The 19,552-nt window shown below is 42.3% G+C and overlaps 3 protein-coding genes across 3 annotated transcripts in view; 2 read left to right on the forward strand and 1 right to left on the reverse strand.

Annotated features, from left to right (window-relative positions):
- Positions 1 to 1,194: 1,194 nt before the first annotated feature.
- On the forward strand, positions 1,195 to 3,316 carry LOC140070181 (uncharacterized). The gene is made up of 4 exons (XM_072116525.1): positions 1,195 to 1,698; positions 2,280 to 2,433; positions 2,567 to 2,888; positions 3,305 to 3,316. Exons 1-4 carry the CDS (start codon positions 1,341 to 1,343, stop codon positions 3,314 to 3,316), a joined length of 846 nt encoding a protein of 281 aa, XP_071972626.1. The 5' UTR covers positions 1,195 to 1,340.
- A 4,737-nt stretch (positions 3,317 to 8,053) lies between these two features.
- Positions 8,054 to 19,290, reverse strand: WARS1 (tryptophanyl-tRNA synthetase 1). The gene is made up of 11 exons (XM_072116184.1): positions 19,141 to 19,290; positions 17,878 to 18,045; positions 17,534 to 17,747; positions 16,758 to 16,866; positions 14,172 to 14,291; positions 13,801 to 13,983; positions 13,169 to 13,269; positions 12,934 to 13,046; positions 9,743 to 9,916; positions 8,646 to 8,786; positions 8,054 to 8,380 (listed from the first exon to the last, which is right to left on the reverse strand). Exons 2-11 carry the CDS (start codon positions 17,983 to 17,985, stop codon positions 8,222 to 8,224), a joined length of 1,422 nt encoding a protein of 473 aa, XP_071972285.1. The 5' UTR covers positions 17,986 to 18,045; positions 19,141 to 19,290; the 3' UTR covers positions 8,054 to 8,221.
- The window catches only part of WDR25 (WD repeat domain 25), a 98,548-nt gene continuing 98,083 nt past the window's right edge, over positions 19,088 to 19,552 (forward strand). Inside the window, exon 1 of the mRNA XM_072116185.1 lies at positions 19,088 to 19,547. The gene's annotated coding sequence lies outside the window, so the exon portion shown is untranslated. The remainder of the gene's footprint in view (positions 19,548 to 19,552) is intronic.

Here is a 19,552-nt window from a genome sequence, read left to right on the forward strand (position 1 = left end):
TAGCTATTACATATGATACAGATAGGGATAATATTAGTTTCTTAGACCTGGAAATTTATATAGAAAACAAATGTATACACACAAAACATTTTTTTAAATCACAGATGTGTATAGTTTCATAGACTTGTTTCATCAGAGTTGTCATTATCGCCCTTGGATTGACAAGATACCAAAGGGCCAACTAAGAAACTGCACAAAACACAAGGATTTTGTCAAACAAGCTCAGGTTGTGATGAATAGATTTAGAGAAAGGAGGTACAAGGGGGAAATTTCGGAAATTCCTAAGTTACAGGGTCGTGTCTAGGGGCAACTGAAATTGTGTACAGTAGGACTGATAGAGACAGGTTGGAGTTATATCTGTGAAATGCTGCATTTTTGTTAATAATAGTGAATTAATGACTATGTTATTTTGTTATCCCGGCTAATGTAAAGGACATCATCGCATGTGGCTACATTAAAGAGAAAAATGGGAATAATAAAAGGATAAAATGCTTTTATGATTTCAAGAATTGTGGGTCTTGCAAAAATTGGTCTTGGTCATGATAAGGGAATAGTAAAAAACATATGGGTAATAGAAAGGATTAGATTTATGAAATCAGGCAGTATATAAATTGTGATCAGTGATATATATGATTGTGTGTCCATGTGGTCTGAGATATGTTGGAAGAACTGGGAACTAGAAATATAAAGAAAGGGCTTATGACTCACAGTTTATCCGCACACTTTAAGACAAAACATGCACAAAACCCTAGGGGTTATTCTTTTTGGGCCTGGAGATAGTAAGAGCAGATTTGAGGGGTGAAGATTTTGGGAAAAAAATGTTAGGGAAGGTTTTTGGATCTAACACTTACAAACATTGCAACCGCATGGCTTAAATGTAGACTTTGCAATAAAGAGTTTTCCAACGTAGGGTCTTACATGCGGGGAAAAGATTTAAGGATTAGGAACACTTTCATGTGTATAATTTTGTCTCCAAGGGTCTTTTTGGAGGAAGTATTGAGGAATGACTATGTCACAGCATTTTAGTAGAGTGGTGGCCACTTTTAGGAGAAGCTAAGAGGCGTCACCACATTTTGAAAGCCAATTGGTTGAAATGTGAGCCTGTTTCTGTTGAGGTCCACGACTGGTCGGTTAGGAATTTAGACAGGTGGACCTGAGTGAGAACTGGCAGTGTAAGGCTGCATTCACACGACCGTTGAAAAACGGCCGTATATACGGGCGTATATTCGTCCAGAATACGCTACCATTCATTCCTATGGGAGATTCGGTGATACAAAGAATTGCCCTATTTGTCACCGTACCGTACCACACCGTATGTGAGCCGTATAAAAAGATAGAGCATGTCCTATTTTTTCACGTTCTTGCGGCCGTATGCCCCATTGAAGTCTATGGGAACGTATAAAATACGGGTGTCATACGTTGTAGCCACCGTATGCTGCCGTATATACGTTCTGTATCTAGGAATACCAGGAACTAGGGGAGGGGAGGGGAGGACTTTCCTGGGAGTCAGAAGCAACATGGCTTATGTGCAGATGGAGAGGCTTCTGGCTCTGGTGCAAGCGCACCCTATCCTATGGGATAAGAGGATGGAAGGCTTCCACGACCGTGCCCTCAAGCACAAAAAGTGGGAGGAGATTACAGCAATAATGTTGCCGGACGAATGGGCTACTAGCAGTACCCGGGAACGTGCATCTCTTGGTAAGTTCATTACCCTACCCTGCAGCCATGTGCATACCCCACCCCTGCGGATCCCTGCAGCCATGCGCATGACCTTCCCCTGCAGACATTTGTAATGCATAATCCCAGCCTCCATGTGCCCTGTATCACCCCTGCAGCCATGTGCCCTGTATCACCCCTGCAGCCATCAGGCCTGTATCACCCCTGCAGCCATCAGGCCTGTATCACCCCTGCAGCCATGTGCCCTGTATCACCCCTGCAGCCATGTGCCCTGTATCACCCCTGCAGCCATGTGCCCTGTGTCACCCCTGCAGCCATGTGCCCTGTATCACCCCTGCAGCCATATGCCCTGTATCACCCCTGCCGCCATCAGGCCTGTATCACCCCTGCAGCCATCAGGCCTGTATCACCCCTGCAGCCATGTGCCCTGTATCACCCCTGCAGCCATGTGCCCTGTATCACCCCTGCAGCCATATGGCCTGTATCACCCCTGCAGCCATGTGCCCTGTATCACCCCTGCAGCCATCAGGCCTGTACCTTCTTATTACTATTCTGTATGATTGCTTGAAACCGCAAATTAATAAAAACTTTTTTTTTTATAGTAAAAAAGGTCTCCACACGCTGGGTCTCAGCAAGAGACCAATATAAGAGGGAAAAATCGGAGAAAGGGCGAAGTGGCAGTGGGACACTGCACAAGAAACCTTACCTCTACACAGGTTTCTTGCGTTTTTTGGATGTGGTGATGGACGTTGGAGAGTAAGTTATCAAAATATAGTTTTAAAGCATTATTAATAAAAGAATTTTAAGTTCTTGTGTCCTCAGAATTGTTGTTGCATCAATGCACTATAGAATATGTGCACAAATTTTAAAGTTATTTTTTTTTCTCTAGAACTGCGGATAATCTAGAGGAATCAGCCTCTATGCAGACTGGGGAAGATGTGGTGGAGGAGTCCTTTGAAGAGCAGCCAGAGGATCTATCCACCCAGTCACCAACACCTCAACCTCCATCTACACCACCACCACCACCACCACCGATGATGCGTTCTCGTAGAAGGAGGCAGCTGGCATCATCAAGTCTCAGTATTGCTGCAGAGACGGAGGTCCTGGATCAGTTGAGGAGGAGGCGCGATGAATCGGTGGAGGATATCTTCATGCGCTCCATGGTGCAAGACCTAAAAGGAGTGCATGAGGATGACAACATGAATTGCAGGGTAGCCTTTTTAAAAAGGCACACCGAAGGACAAGTCCGAGGTGGCTCTTTTTTTTGGAGAGAAGGCGTCAGCATGTGGGTGGACTGCTACCTCCAAGCCCACCTCCATCCAGCAGATACCCTGCCATGGCCCCTGTGTTCCATGGCCCCTACGAAGGCTCTTCAGCCATGGCTTCTCATGGCCAAGCAACAGCATATACCAGAGAGCTGTATGAGCTATAAATACAGCATTTTGAATTGTATATATTGTTAATATTTGTTTATAAATTTGGTTAAAAAAAATTTTACAAGTCTTCTTTCATTATTCTTTACCCCATCCACTACCATCCTGTATATGCATGCAAAATAGACAGATGGCCGCAGGGATCAAACAGCAAAGTAGCCTTGCACCCCTCTGGCTCTTTTTCGTTCACTCAGACGTACTTTTAAAGGGTTTTTTTTTAAAGGCAAATCACCATCAAATCAAGCATGGATAAACCAGGTACACTTGCTCATAGATACGAGCACCTTGAATGTGGTAATCTTCTTATATTTGTTATAATACCTCCATCTCACTCACACCTCCTTTACTTGCTCCTTGAATTACTCCTTTTTTAAAATTTGCAAATGTGCTTGAGGAACTCCAAGCTCCATTAACGACTATGATACCTGGAGCCCCACATGTACATTTGAATTATATCCTTAATCTTTGGACCAAAGAAGCTAAAAGAACAGCAGATACGGCCACATTTTTAAAACATTTTTGAAGATTATTACATCCAAATTCAAATGCACACATAACCGTCCAACCACATTGCTAATGTCTTTGAAAAAAAAAACACATGACAAAGTATTGTGTATATAATTTTATTAAAAATAAAAAAGAATGGATGAGGTCTTAGTTTACTCCTTTGACTCATTTTCCAATGTCAGCCAAAAAACAACTATTCTAAAATGGGTCAAAGAAGTAGTAAGCTCACAACCCGCGTCAAGGGGTCCCATCACTTGCGAGTCCCTACACTAAACTACCAAAACAAAAAAGGTTCAAAATAAAAAACAAACACTAATCTAAAAGTCCAGAGCCTCAACGTCCACTAATAGCATCCATCTGCCAGGGAACGACACCCTCTGAAGAAACAAAGTAGGAGGCAAACTGCTCACGAACAAACAGTCCAGCCGCTCCAGGTCGTCCTTGGATAGTGTTGTCCAGGGGGATAGACGCTGTTGGATGTTGTCCCTCCAGGTCACCATCTGAAGCACCATCGTGGATCCGAACGAAGTTGTGAAGAATAACGCAGGCTTGCACTACCTTCTTAACGTTGTCCGAGTCCATCTGAATTGAATTGAGCTGTGAAGAACCCGCCACTTGCTGCAAAGAATCCCGAAGGCACACTCCACATACCGTCTTGCTCGTGTGAGCCGATAGTTGAAAATGCGCCTCCGTTCATCCAAACCACGCCGTGGGAATGGCCGCAGCACATGCCGGGAAAGTCCAAAGCCTTGATCAGCGATGATAACAAATGGTGCATGAGGTCCAGTAGATCCACGTAGACATCTCGGCTCGGGCAGGGTCAGCTGGTTGGAGCGAAGTCGTTCACCCATTCTGGAAGCCCTGAAGACCGCTGCATCCGCAGAACTTCCATAGGCCCCAATATCAACAATTATAAACTTGTAGTCACTGTCAGCCAAAGCCAACAAAACCACAGAAAAATATTGTTTATAATTGAAGAATTGGGACCCTGAGTGAGCCGGCTTCTTCACACGTATGTGTTTCCCATCCAGCGCCCCGATGCAATTTGGAAACTGTGCTGAGTGCAGGAAACCATCAGAAATCCTGATCCAGTCTTCAGCAGTTGGCACAGGCATGACTGCAGGTCTTAGTCGCTTCCATATCACTTCGCAGGTCGATCTCACGATCATTGAAATGGTGGAAACGCCCAGCAGGAACTCATAATGCAGCGAAGCAAACGAGTTCCCAGTGGCAAGAAACCTAAAAAAAATATATATTTAATATTTAAAGAGACTGTCCAACTTGAAATAATGAAATGTATATACTTGAAAAAACTTACCGCAGTGTCACGATGAGCCGTTCCTCTGGTGTAACAGACCGCCTCATGTTGGTATCCTGAAACCGGAGCCCCGATCGCAGGTCCGCCAAAAGACGATCAAACGAAGTCACAGTCATCCGAACGTAGTTGTGAAACTTGTCCGGATGCTGGCGCAGGTCAGCGTACAAGTTCATGAAGTGACCCCTCCTAGGCCGCTGAGCAACAATGGGATGAACCCAAAATCGCCTAGTCGAGTGCCGCTCCTCCTCACGCATTGCAGAACACCTTCGGAGAAAGCGCAGTACAACCCAGTCCAGGAGCAGATCGTCTGTGGGATTGTACGCCATCGCAAAAGACAAGAAGTGCCAGAAACCAGAACCAGAAGCAGCAATGGAGACTAAACCTCGCTCTCAGAAAAGTCAAAATGGAGTCTGGGCCGGTCAGGTGACCAAATTTGGGGATCGGCAAGCTTTTGTCATCATTTGTCATTATTTGCTGACCCACCGTATTTTATACGGACACGGTACGGATACGGTGCAATACGTGCGCACACGGGTAAAAACGGCACGTATATACGGCACAATACGCCAGAAATATACAGAACGTGAAAATTTATAAGATCGTGTGAATGCAGCCTAAGAGACTAGTGCCGCTCTGGGGGGCAGTATCCCTGCTAAGAGCTGATTGGCTGCAATTTGGGTGGGTCTCTTTCTAGGCCTATGATAGGCTATCTTACCTTAACATAGGAATTGGTGATTACGTTTAATTTTTCTTTTTATGCTATTTGTAATCAAGTTTTCTTCAAGTATAGAATTAAAAACCTATTGAGAGTGCCAAAAAGTGTTGCTTTTATGAATGAGTCAGGCAGTGTAACCCTGCATGGTTTAGATGTTAAACAGGCACTTATATACGAGTGTTTGATAAATACATCGAATCGAGTGTTTTGTTTAAGATGCTCATTTTTTATAAGCATTTATGGAAATAATATGCAAAAAAACCTCAGAGTATGACACGGGAGATTGTATTTAAACGCCCATGTCTACATCAAGTGCTAAGCCCCGGAAGAAGCCTGAAGAGGTTGGGCAAGCGTTTTAAGGATATATATACACATTTTAAATCTACTTTTGTGAGTACACAATAAAACTCCTTTTTATTTTTATATATGGGCGATCTGCACAATTTATTTTTTCTTTTATAGGATCCATGACAGGTTTCAGACAGGGATTGCCTTGGATGCCTGACTAAAGGGATCATATACTGGGACTTATATACAAGGAAACACTAAAGGTCCTCCATTTCTGAACGTAATGGAGTGGCAACATCAGCCTTTTAACAGATGAATCTACTGAAAGGAGTTGAGCATTGACTTTTTTCTGTACTTGTATCGTGTTTATGGGCACAAGTGAGAGCAAGCCATGTTAAATATCTCCTCCAGATATTTCTCCCATCGCAGGGTTAACATTTCATTGTTGCATACTTCCTGTCATGTGACCAGGGTGAAGTCATCTCAGGTCCTGTTACATCTGCAACGTCTACCCCATGTATGTATCTGATCACATGAAATCACAGCACGCCAAAATGGACTTTTACACCTCCCCATCCTCCATGGGGGCATGCTGTGATTTCATGTGACAGGACTTTAGATGACATCATCCTGGTCACATGACATGAAGAAGGGTGTCAGTTAGTTAATAGAGCTCTATAGAACCTGTCACTAGCTGCATTTCTTAACATGTGGCGACAGGCTCCCTTTAAAGGGAACCTGTCACCACATTTGCACATATACAGCCAGTGACAGGTTCCTAGCTCTAATAACTGACTGCCACCCCTCTTTTAGCTAAAAATAGTTTCACTTACATCCACAGAAAAAACCTTTTATCTTATATTAACTGGCGTCAAAGGGGGGCGTGTCCTGCTTGGCTAGACCATCTCATCTACTCCTACCCATGCCTTATGCCTCCTTGCTGATATTCATGTCATGGGACCACCAGAGTGACATCATTTCAGGTCCTTTAGCTTCCATATAATAGCAAACTGTATCCCATACATGTATCTGACCACATGGAGGCTGCTGTGATTTAATGTAATCACATACATGCCACATACATCTTCGTCTATGATTAAGAATCGCAAGGACTCGAAACGCGTAAATTGTGTGGATCTACTACTCTCCCATGTTGCCAACTTGTCTGTAACTGGTTTTATGAGGAAGAAATAAAGAAAAAGTTTTAATGAGAATTCATCCCTGTGGACTTGCTGGTTCATTTCAACATGCTTCTCCTAATCACATCCATGGTGTACAGTTTGCTATTCTTAGAAGGCAGAAGGACCTGCGATGAAGTCACTGATCACGTCATGAATGTAACACAAGGCACCATGTAAAAAGATTGACACAATATTTCCCACTTGTACATAGAGCTTTATATGTCTCTAGCTGAATATTAGCAGACGGTCCCCAGGTACTAGGAGGCAGATCAGTAATTTGAGACACAGAGCTGTCAGTCAGAATATTGGGGCGTGGTTTACTGGTATCTCTGACTCTTCTCTCTCAGGAGTCACAAAAGCTAATTTGCATCTGTTATTAACATACAGTGCCCTACTGGCAGCTAATTTTAGGTAATATGGGGAAGACTTGTAACCCTTTATCAGCAGGCATTGTTATTCAGGGGGGTCAAAATCTGGTGACAGGTCCTCTTTAACACAGACTTCTGGTGTTTTTTCCAATTGTGTAGAGATGAATCTATGTTACTACAGCTTAGCTCAGTATAGTTAGCATTTAAATGGTTGGTAAGCTGCGGTCAATCAGCCTGACCATTACGCACACAATGGAGCTGTACTTCTGGCTCTGTTGATTTAGGATGAGCTTATAAGTGCAGGTGTAAGTTGTCAGGCATCCATGGTGGCGGTCATCAGCTGCTCCGTAGGCGCCCGAGGGTCAGACCCCACTGATTCTCTTTACACTATAGAGACATATCCACATACTAATTAAGGCCATGTTCATAATCCACAATGTAGATATTTTAAAGTGGATATTTACAAATCCCAACCGCAGGTTGATTGACTGAAACTGACAGCATTGTGGGAATCTAATCATGACAATTAGGGAGGTCCCAAAGCAGAACTTGTGCAACCAGTCATATAATAAGCATCAGATGAACATGTTTATTGCAATAATTTACAATGTAACTTCATGGAGTACGGTAAAACGATCCCACTTTATGGAAAATTCTTGGATCATGGAGCAAAGAGGTGACCAATCTAGGCAGACAGTGACTACCTACACATCTGTATAACATTGTAAAAGTCTCTAAAAGTCAAAGGCAAGCTTTCTAGGTGTCATGAACTGTTTGACCACTTCCTCTGTGATGTGTTTCCTGCGCTCCTGGTGCGCTGAAATCATTGGCTGTAATGTTTCTATCAAGATCTTTTTCAGTTCTCCTGTGAGTAAAGCTCCACTGGTGTAATCCTGAAAAAAAGCAAACATTAAAATCATTAGCTAAAGAATATAAAACGTAGCTACATATGGATATGTGACTGCAGGAATGCATCTGATCTGTTCTTAACAGTAAGGACGTTTTTATGGGTGGCCAAAATTATCTCACAGTACATACAGAACACTAAAGCATCTCCTGGCTTTCATGCAGGGATTTTGGACATGCAGCATATTTTTTTTTTTACACAGGTGGACAATCCAGCAGGATCCCACTAAAATAATGGTAAGTCCTTCACACCTGTTTAATCTTTTCAAGCATCTCATCATCTTCAAGGAAGAAAGTCAGGTACATATAACAGACATCAACTTCGCAGTTGCCACCATATTTCCGGTGTTCCTCGATAGTATCTTTTCCACCAGAGAATGCATGTTTATTTATCTTAAAAAAAAAACCAAAGAAGAAAGGGGTTAATTGCAAAAGTTGGTGGGCAGGCACAATCACTGAAAAGATCCCAGGAAGCCTCAGTGGTACCGGCAGGCTATAACTATTAGTAGTTCTAGGGATAAGTAATATAGCAACCATAGAAATAGAACTACGGTTTGCCATGTTCCATCAGATACCATATTGGGCCTCTTTCACATGTACGTTTGAAAACGACCATATGCTGCCTGTATCGTACAGTTTTCATACAGGTAGCATAAAGCCACATTCATTTCAACAGACAATATGCCCATTCATTTAAACGGCCGTATTGTTCACTGTACCGTACTGTGAGCAAGACATCAAAAATTGTCCTTTTTTCTCCAGTATTTTCATTCCTTATGCCCTATTGGAACGTTTAAAACACGTGTTGCATACATGCTGAATACGGTTGTGTACCATATGCTTTTGTATATTTGTGCAATATCCATGTAGAACCAGTGGGAGGTGAATTCTGTCAGCCAGCCAATAGTCAGCAAGCCTACCGTATTTTATACGGATACCGTACAGATACAGTAACATACGTGCACAAATGGATGAAGAACGTCACTTATATATGGATTCATATGGCACAGAAATACAGAACCAGGATTCACATGAACATATGCCCGCCAGGCCGTAGCCGGACGGGCATACGTTCGTCGCGATGATGATGAGGAGTGGTGACTGCTCCCCTCTCCATAGCGATGCATGCCGCAATAGCTATGTGTGCCCATTGCCGGCCTATGGAGGACGTATGTACGGCACCAAGCTTGCGGCCGTATATATGTCCCCCTGCGGTCGTGTGAATGTAGCCTTACAGAGAGTACTGTGCTCTGTACAGGCAAACATAGTACCTACAGTTTTGCTGCCATATAGTGGACAATGACAATTACATTTGCTGTTTAGAAAGGTTTTCTTTCTCAAAGCATTACCTTATTCTTTATCTGCTTGGCAGTGTCTGTGAGAAAAATGGAAGAATTTGGATCGCTGGCACTCATTTTGGTCTGTGCCCCTTGTAATGCAGGAAAGAAGGTTGAATGCAGCAAGGCAGGTTTGAGGTAACTGATCCTGGGGGCTACATCCCTGGTCATTCTGAAGTATGGATCCTGGTAAAAAAAAAAAAAAAAAAAAAAAGGAAAAAAGTGATTTTAAAGGGAACCTGTCACCAGAGGGCTTTTTTCCCCACTGGTAACAGGTTCCAATAGAGACTGAACAGTACATAGCAAATATGTTACTATTCTCTACATAGTTTTGCTTGTGTGATGACCCTACATCATAATTGGCTGAATAATAATGAGCGGGGGGATGAACATATGAAGTAGTCAAATAGCAGGCGCCCATAGCCATTTCATAAACGCAACCCCTGAGGACTTGGGAGCCTTCTTATCACCCAAACTGCCGGTGAGGTAAGTAATAAGAAGGCAGGACCCGGCTGTGTTAAGATGAATGGGGCGTGTATATATTATCAGCCCCTGAAGCCAGGAAGCGATCAGGTGACTTAAACCTGAGAGGTTCTGGCTCATTAGCATATTTTATATAAACTTTTTTAGGGTAATCGCCCGGTCCCAGTATTGAATAAAAATGGTGTAGGAAAAAAATCTCTTGATGAGTAAGCATGTTATAGGACCGTACTATCAGTATTTCGGATGGTAGATGTCCTTTAACCCCTTAAGGACGCAGCCATTTTGTAGCTTAAGGCTCAGCCCGATTTTTTGGATTCTGACTTGCGTCTCTTTATACGGTTATAACTTTTGAACACTGTTACTTATCAAAACGATTCTGAGATTGTTTTTTCCCCACATGTTGTACTTCATTTTAGTGGTAAATTTTGGCTGATAAGTTTTGCGTTTATTTACAAAAAAAAAGAAAATATGATACATTTTTTGAAAACTTTGCCATTTTCGAAATTCTAAATCATTGCGTTTTCAGGCAGATAGATTTACCACCTAAATAAGTTGCTGAATAACATTTCCCATTTGTCTACTTTACATTTTCATAATTTCTGAAATGTCTGGATAATTTATTTTGATGTCACGCGGCTTACAAATAGAATATCGCTTTTCCGGATTTTCAGAATTGACTATTTTGGGGATAAATAAAGTTTTGAATGAAATTTTACATATTTAGCATCAAAACCCCCTATATAACCAACCCATTTTCAAATCTGCACCCCTCAAGCTATCAGAAACAGCTTTTACGAAGATTGTTAACCCCTTGAGATCTTCATAGTAATTGAACCAAAATGGAGGTGAAATTTAGAATGGTCATATTGTTCCCTTATACGTTCATTTAGCACTAAAATTTACACATTTCCAAAATATAAAAAGAGAAAACCCACCATACAATTTGTTCTGCAATTTCTCCTGAGTGCAGCGACCCCCCACATGTGGCTGTGACTTGTTTTATGGGGACACAGCGAGGCGCAGAAGGGAAGGAGGGCGCTACAGCTGCCAGGATTTTAGTTTCCTCATTGGCCCCTTTTGAAGGCTATAAAATTTTCGCTTTTCCGTTATTTGGGCCATGTGACGGCATTTTTTTTGCGGGACGAGATGCTTTTTCCATTGTTACCATTTTGGGGTTAGTATCACCTATTGTTGAAAATTTAGGAACTTTTTTTGAGGGCAGGAGTAGAAAAGCATCAATTCTGTACTGGATTTTTTACTTTTTTTTTTTTTGGTGTTCACCGTATAGACTAATAATCATGTTATCTTTATTCTATGGGTCGATACGATTACGGGGATACCAGACATGAATATATTTTCTTACGTTTTACTAAATTTGTCAAACAAAACCCTAATGTGGGGAAAAATCTATCATTTATGTATTGCCGTATTCCAAGTGGCATAACATTGTTACTTTTTTGGCTACAGAGCTGGTTGATGGCTTGTTTTTTGCGGGACATGTTGTACTTTGCACCAGTATCATGTCTGAGTACATATGGTTTTTTGATCGCATTTTATAGCATTTTTTGTGGGATTGAAAAGGTAAAAATCATAATTTTTGGAGGGTTTATAACAGTTTTTTTTTTACGGCGTTTATCGTGGGGGTTCAATAATAATTTACTTTTATTCTACGGGTTGTTACGGACGCGGTGATACTATATATGTGGGGTTTGTTTTATGATTTAGACTTTTTTTTGAGTTATATGTCTCTTTATATGTTTTGGGGCATTTTTAGTGATTTATGACTTTATTTTTTTATTGAATAACTTTTTTTTTTTTTTTTTAACTTTTTCACTTTTATACCATGGGACATGAAGAAGCAATCATCTGATTGCTTCTTCATGATAATATTCTGCAATACTGATGTATTGCAGAGTATTATCAGTGTCAGCCTATACACTTGCATAGGCTGGCACTGTGCCAGTAAGATGACGTCACAGACGCCATCTTACCGGCAATTCTTGCAAGTAACTCTGGGGTCCAGATCGGACCCCAGAGTTACTATAGCAACGATCGGCGCCCCCCGAAAACGGTTCGGGGGGGGGCGATCGTGGGGGAAAGACCCCCCAGATGCATGTTAGATGCCGCGGTCGCGCTGACCGCGGCATTTAACGGGTTAAGCACCCGCGATCGGAGACAACTCCGATCGCGGGTGTTACACTGGGGTGCCAGCTATTAGTTACAGCCGGCACCCCGTGTTTCCCGATGCCGGTTCGGCTCTGATCCAGAGCCGAGCCGGCATAAGCGCCGTGGCGGATATATCCGCCACTGAGCGCTAAGTCACTGCGCGTGAAGGGGTTAAGCTAACTATATCGTGTGCACTATAGCAACTAGAAATTCCATTGACATCAATGTAAATCTTATGTCATCCAGTTAGTTTGGCAGGTATCCATTATCCATGCGTTTATTATCCAATTACTGCAGCCTGTCATTTTTTCCATCCAAAAAACTTATGGATAACGGATACCTGCCTAAACGGAACATAAAGGATAACATAAAATTTACAGTGATGTCAATGGGATTTTTAATTGATACATTAAATCTCAGTTAAACCTCCAAATGTTTGACTGAACAGGAGTGGGAAAAAAATGCTGAAAATGAATAAGTGGAGGAAGATTGTTTGTCTTGAAAAATCTTAAAATGCTGATTAGATGGAAAGGGGGAATAGCTAAATTACGTACCTGGTCGATGGCACATGGGATGAGACACTGAATATCTTTTCTGCCATTGAATATTTCTGGGAAGGAACTGCTGAAAGATGGTGCAGCCTGAATAGCTGGAAAACTGATTTTACCTAAAAAAATAACACAACAACAAAATGAATATCCAGGAACTGAGCAATTTCTGGTTACTACATGGAAACCGGCTGATGTGTAAGACAACATATAGGGTGAGAACTCTACAGTGGCAACTTACCAATGCAGTCGCTGTCTGTGAAGCCGAATATGCCTTTAACTTGATTAAACGTCACATGTTTCTGCACTCGTACAACATTTTTGTAGAAACCTGAACTCGTCCTGTTGAATACATAAATAAAGAATATTACAATAAAAAATAAAAAACACTATCATTCCTCCAAGTTATCTATACTTAAAGGGCTGTACCAAGTTGTATTATTAACTAGTACCCACTAGATAAGAAATCAATCTGATCAGTGGTGGTCAAACTACTGGCAAACGGGAGGTCCCATTCTCGCTAACTTAAATTGCCATGTCTGCACTTTGTGATAAATAAGTGGGCTTTGGTTGTAGTTTGGGCACTCAGCATCACTGAACCCCTTTAAAGAATTCATCTTTACCACATATAAATATTTCAGGGAGTTGGTTTCCTTGAGGGATCAATTGACATGGTTTGTAACACTTGGACTCCCTAATATAGGTTAACTAGCATCTTTTCTATAGTGGTTTATACCTTCCTCTGGATCAACATTGAAAAAATATAGGCGGAACTTGTCTGTTTTCAGCCTTAGTATCTTTATAATAAGAAAATGATTCTAATGATTCTAGACTTTTACACCACCATAAGGTAATAGAATAGGAGTTACTCACCCCATGTATTCCAAGTCTGAGAAGATGAAGGTTTTGTTAACATCGAAGCCGCATGCTATGATGTCCTTGGCATTTTCTATTGTGTACTGATAGGCTTTCTCTATGGTCAAGTCTTTCCATAGGTACTTTTCATCATCAGTCATCTGGACGACCAGTGGGACATTAAATACTTCCTGTAACCACCTGTAAAAAGATGTTGAAACTGTATGACACTAGAATATGGTTTCTAAATGTTAGGGTTATAGTGACATACTGTGCACAAATGACTGAAGGTTGGGATCACCAGAGAAGGTCGGGAGAGGTTGACTTGAAGTCAGTGCCTCTATAAAAGCTACACTGGTGTCCAGCTTTTATACCAATAATTTTCTTACTTGGTGAAGATGAATGGAATCAGGTGACCAACATGCATTGCTTCTGATGAAGGACCTCTTCCTGTATAGAGGTAAAATGGCTTCTTGTTTTCAACTGCATCCAGAATTTGATGCATGTCTCTAATATATAAAAAACACACACATAAATAATTATTTGTAAAATTATTACTGTATATTCTCGAGTATAAGCCGACCAGAGTATAAACCGAGACCCCTAATTTTACCACCAAAACTGGGAAAAACTATTGACTCGAGTATAAGCCGAGGGTGGGAAATGCATTTGTCACAGCTCCCCCCCCCCAGTATATAGCCAACAAGCCCCCAGCAGTATATAGTCAGCCAGCTCCCAGCAGTATACAGCCTGCCAGCCCCCATGTAGTATACAGTCTGCCAGCCCCCATGAAGTATACAGTCTGCCAGCCCCCATGTAATATACAGTCTGCCAGCCCCCATGTAATATACAGTCTGCCAGCCCCCATGTAGTATACAGTCTGCCAGCCCCCATGTAGTATACAGTCTGCCAGCCCCCATGAAGTATACAGTCTGCCAGCCCCCATGAAGTATATAGCCTGCCCCCCCTCCCCCTCCCCAGCACTTAAAAAAAAAAAACTTATCGGTGCTGTTAGGGATTTTTATGCAGGGCCCCAACAGCCCTCTTGACTTTTGTAAGGTGAGTCCTAATTAACCCTTTCATGATTGAACATAAAGACCAAGACATACACGTCAATCTCTTAGTCAAGATCTTTTCCCTTTAATAATCAAAATGCATAATATATATCAGACAGAAGAATCATCAAAGGGGTGTGAATAGTATACAGCAAAGCTATTGGACATCAGCACATTCTGGGAAAAAAAGTTAATTAATTGTGCGCAGTTCTTAGAGACCTTGTACAGAGATATTGTTTATACTAGTTTGCTGAGAAGGAGATGATAAGTGGCTCCAGAATCATATTATTATGCAGCATCGAGGACAGACTGGCTTCTCATTAAATGTCAAAGGGTATTAGCTGACAGGCCAGCAAACAGGTTACGTAAAATGAAGTTTGAATCATGACATTAACTTGAGAATGGTCAGGGAACATGGCCGCTGTATCTAAGATGGCGGACAGTAGTCAAGATGGCGTCCAAAACAAGTGCGGCTCCCCGATGTCAGTGCGTCGCGTCTTCTTTCTTCTGTCTTGGAAGTGGCCATTTTTTCTTCCAGCAGGCACATACTATGTTTTTCCTTATCGACTGTTTTTAATCATTTTTAATATCGAATATATACGGTGGACGTTGATGCAGAGGGACTTTTGTATTCTTGTATACATACTATGACACGGCCACTGCTGACGTCACAGTATGCGACGGCCAGGAAGAAAACATGGCCGCGTCCATGAGAGAAGAAAGAAGAAGAGCCGCCGAGAAGAAAGAAGACGGGACGCGCCGACATCCGAGGGTGAGTGTATAAGTGAATTTTTTTTAGAGTGGGTTATTTTTTATTTTTTAAGTGGGTTAAGATTCGTGTATAAGCCGAGGGGACGTTTTTCAGCACATTTTTTCTGCTGAAAAACTCGGCTTATACACGGGTATATACGGTTATACTTAATTATAGGTATGTCCGCTGTAGGCTATTTTCATATCTCGTTTTTTTTCCCCTAGTTGGAATAATACACTGGAAGGATTTTTCGACATATCCTTACAATAGATATGCCCCCCCCCAAAATGGAAGGAGTGGCGAACCAGTGATTTGCTGCTGCCGCTGGTTTTCCATGTGTCTCCCGTGAGACAGTTCCATCACTGGGAAAACACCCAAAGTCTTCAGTCAGCGCAGATCAGCAATGGTTGCGATAGAGTTGCACCTCCCATACACTCCAATGGCCTTCGCTGAGAGTATACTGCTCTCTCCTGCGCTTTTTCAGCGACCATTACTGGGTGTAACATATATTGAGCAGATGGAGGCAAAATGGACAACTCTGTCTAGATTTTTTCCATGTGTACACATTAAACATGTCCAACAGACGTGATGAAAATGTAGCCTTATAGCTGCAAGTCTTAAAGACAACACTAAAAACTTGTGTGCCCTTTGGCTGTTAGAAATGTCTACCTGTAAAGTTGCTGCTGAGAGGACACTTAGCTGCTGTGAGTCACTGATGCCCCACCATGCATAGCTATTTGATTTGACACCCCTGCTATCCAGATAAACTTCAGAAGAATAAGAGCCAAAGCGCAAAAAAAGCACTTTTCTCGAATAAAATATATATTATAAAGTTTCTTGTAGTCACTTGTATGAATGACTTATGCAAATTTTATCTGCTACAGTTTACCCATCCACGGAAAAGGTGATTAAGTGTCTAATACGTAGGGGTTCTCCTGCTGGGAGCTCCTCTAGTAATAACAGCGGGCCCATGACTACATTTTGATCTTGCTGCTCCATTCACCTCTACATGATAGGGCTGCATGGGCAGCTATATGCAAAATATTGGTTGTCTGCTATGGCAGGCTAAAGTCTGGAGATATCACATACGGCATGCAATAATTTGTCACATATTTGGTAAAAGGGTATGTACAAAGCCTGATGTTCCCATAATAAAAAAGCTGACATACCTGTGTGAAAAGAAGATTCCTCTCCGTAAGAAGTGGTGAGCCTTGTTCCCAGTAACTCGCTCAATACGATCTATAAGATCCTTGTCAATTTTGCTACTTCCAAACCGAACTAAATGAAAGATATGAATCATGAATGTATAAAAATCCACTTACCGTATATATACCTTATATACTCGAGTATAAGCCTAGTTTTTTAACACAAAATTTGTGCTCAAAAACCCTAACTCGGCTTATACTCGAGTCAACTAAAAAAATAAAGTCAAAACACCTTTCTGATCACCTGTAGGTCCTCTTCTGTCTGAGACAGTCTGAGACAGAAGAGGACCTATGGGGGACGTCAGAAAGATGAGTACAGTGTTATTGTTTTTCCTACTACAGGGGCTGGGCAGGCTGTATGCTACGGGGGCTGGGCAGGCTGTATGCTACGGGGGCTGGGCAGGCTGTATGCTACGGGGGCTGGGCAGGCTGTATGCTACGGGGGCTGGGCAGGCTGTATGCTACGGGGGCTGGGCAGGCTGTATGCTACGGGGGCTGGGCAGGCTGTATGCTACAGGGGCTGGCAGACTATATACTGGGAGGCCGTAACCAATGCATTTCCCACCCTTGGCTTATACTCGAGTCAATAGGTTTTCCCAGTTTTTTGTGTTGAAATTAGGGGTTTCGGCTTATACTCGTTATATACACACCGAAATCCCTTTACGTGGGCACCTTTTATGTCACATTACTGCAACTGTATCTTGTTGCATTCTCTCGCCTGTGTACCTCTCATCACTTACCTATGAGTTTGTCATAGTCCACCCCCTTTGCACTGCCTGTTTGCACTGTCCAGGGATCCACAAAGTCATCACCATCACCTGCTGCAGGCAAGCCATTGTTGCTATTTGGGGTGTCATTGTTGGGTGGTGAGCCAGGCTTATAATCCTCTCCTGTTGCATTCTTATAGTCGACTTTCAGAGCCAGGAGAAGCTTCACTGCAGCATCAATTTCATCCTTGAAAGTAAAGCAAAACCAACAGGTTTTATCTTACATGCACCTTCAGGAATTGGGGAGGAGAACATTAGAAAATTGCTGTCTTTTCCACGGTGTCTCCACTCTATACAGATATATAAACAATACTTACTTTTGGTGCCTTTTCCATTTTTAGTACTCGAACTTTATCCCCCTGTTCTGACACTCGGTTATACAGTTCCAGGGGTGAGAGCGCACCACCAGATCCAGGGTCAGCCATGATAGAAAATATACTAGATAATTCAGCAAATTATCTGCAGACTCCTGAGACGTGGGAATTCTGAATAGACAGAAATGATATATCAAAATTTGACTGCCAACTGAAAGTCAATGCTATCAAGGTATTATACCACAGACAACCATAGTGTGTGTAATGAGAGGGAAGGGTGACTCTGTATCACACGGAATATTTCTTGTTTCATTACATGAACTTAAGTATAAGATTATAGAGGGTGGGTTGATCCTATATTATTACATAATGAATAGATATCACAAAAGATCACAGGGGGCTGATGAACCCTACAGTATTATATGATTGTGTCTATGACTAGTTATATCACACATGATTTTGTATCCAATATACCAGGGGCTGGTGGACGCTATAGTATCACACCATATCATATGTGAGGCTGGTAGAGCCTATAGTATCATACCATATTGTCTGTGACTTGTAACATCCCACATGATCCTATATACAAGATAAAAGCTGGTGGACCCATAGTATGCCATATTGTCTGTGACTTGTAACATCCCACATGATCCTATATACAAGACAACAGCTGGTGGACCCTACAGTATGCCATATTGTCTGTGACTTATACCATCCCACATGATCCTATATACAAGGTAACAGAGGGCTGGTGGACCCTATAGTATCATTCCATATGATCGTATATACAAGATAACAGCTGGTGGACACTATAGTTTGTCATAGTGTCTGTGACTTATAACCTCCCACATTATCCTATATACAAGATAACAGAGGGCTGGTGGACTCTATAGTATCATTCCATATGATCCTATATACAAGATAACAGAGGCTGGTGGACCCTATAGTATGTCATAGTGTCTGTGACTTATACCATCCCACATGATCCTATATACAAGGTAACAGAGGGCTGGTCAATCCTTTATTGTGACTATGGGAACCATATGGGAGATTGTGCTGACTTGGCCGTCCCTATAGTAAGGTGAATTTTAGAAGTGTCAGGTCCCAGCTTCGTTCCATATAGGACACGTGGATATAGGGAGAGGCTGCCAGGCTACATAGCACGTTATGTCACTGATAACGCCAGGTACTGCTGCACGACCTGTCATGGCTACATAACAGCCCTGCCATTACTAGGGCGACCATAGAGCAGGAGAGCCGCATTACCTCTCATCAGCCGCTGCTTCCTCGGCCCGTGTGATACAAGCAGCCGGTGTCTGGATGCTGCAATCCCAGGCCCCGCCTACTGTGCATCCTGCAATACACTCCCCGTGAAAACATAGCAATCATAGAGGTTCCCACCTCCGGAAACCCCTCATGGCAGAAGCTCTGGTGGAATAACTGAAACCTGAAACTATTCAATTCTACAGATTTATTTTTATTAAAGTTCAGCCACAATCCAGTGGAAGGCATTATGAGTATTTTTTAAGGTTGCAAAGCGGAACTACCTGCAACCAGGTAGTTGATTGGGGGAATGGATTTCTTCAAGGACAGAGACTGATCTATTGGCTTCAGTAATGGACTGGAGCGCTTCCCAGCATGCAGTGCGACTTGGGCTTTGCAGCTGTCACTGAGTGAG

The sequence above is a fragment of the Engystomops pustulosus genome, chromosome 7, assembly GCF_040894005.1.
Source record: "Engystomops pustulosus chromosome 7, aEngPut4.maternal, whole genome shotgun sequence".
In the NCBI taxonomy this organism is placed as follows: Eukaryota; Metazoa; Chordata; class Amphibia; order Anura; family Leptodactylidae; genus Engystomops; species Engystomops pustulosus.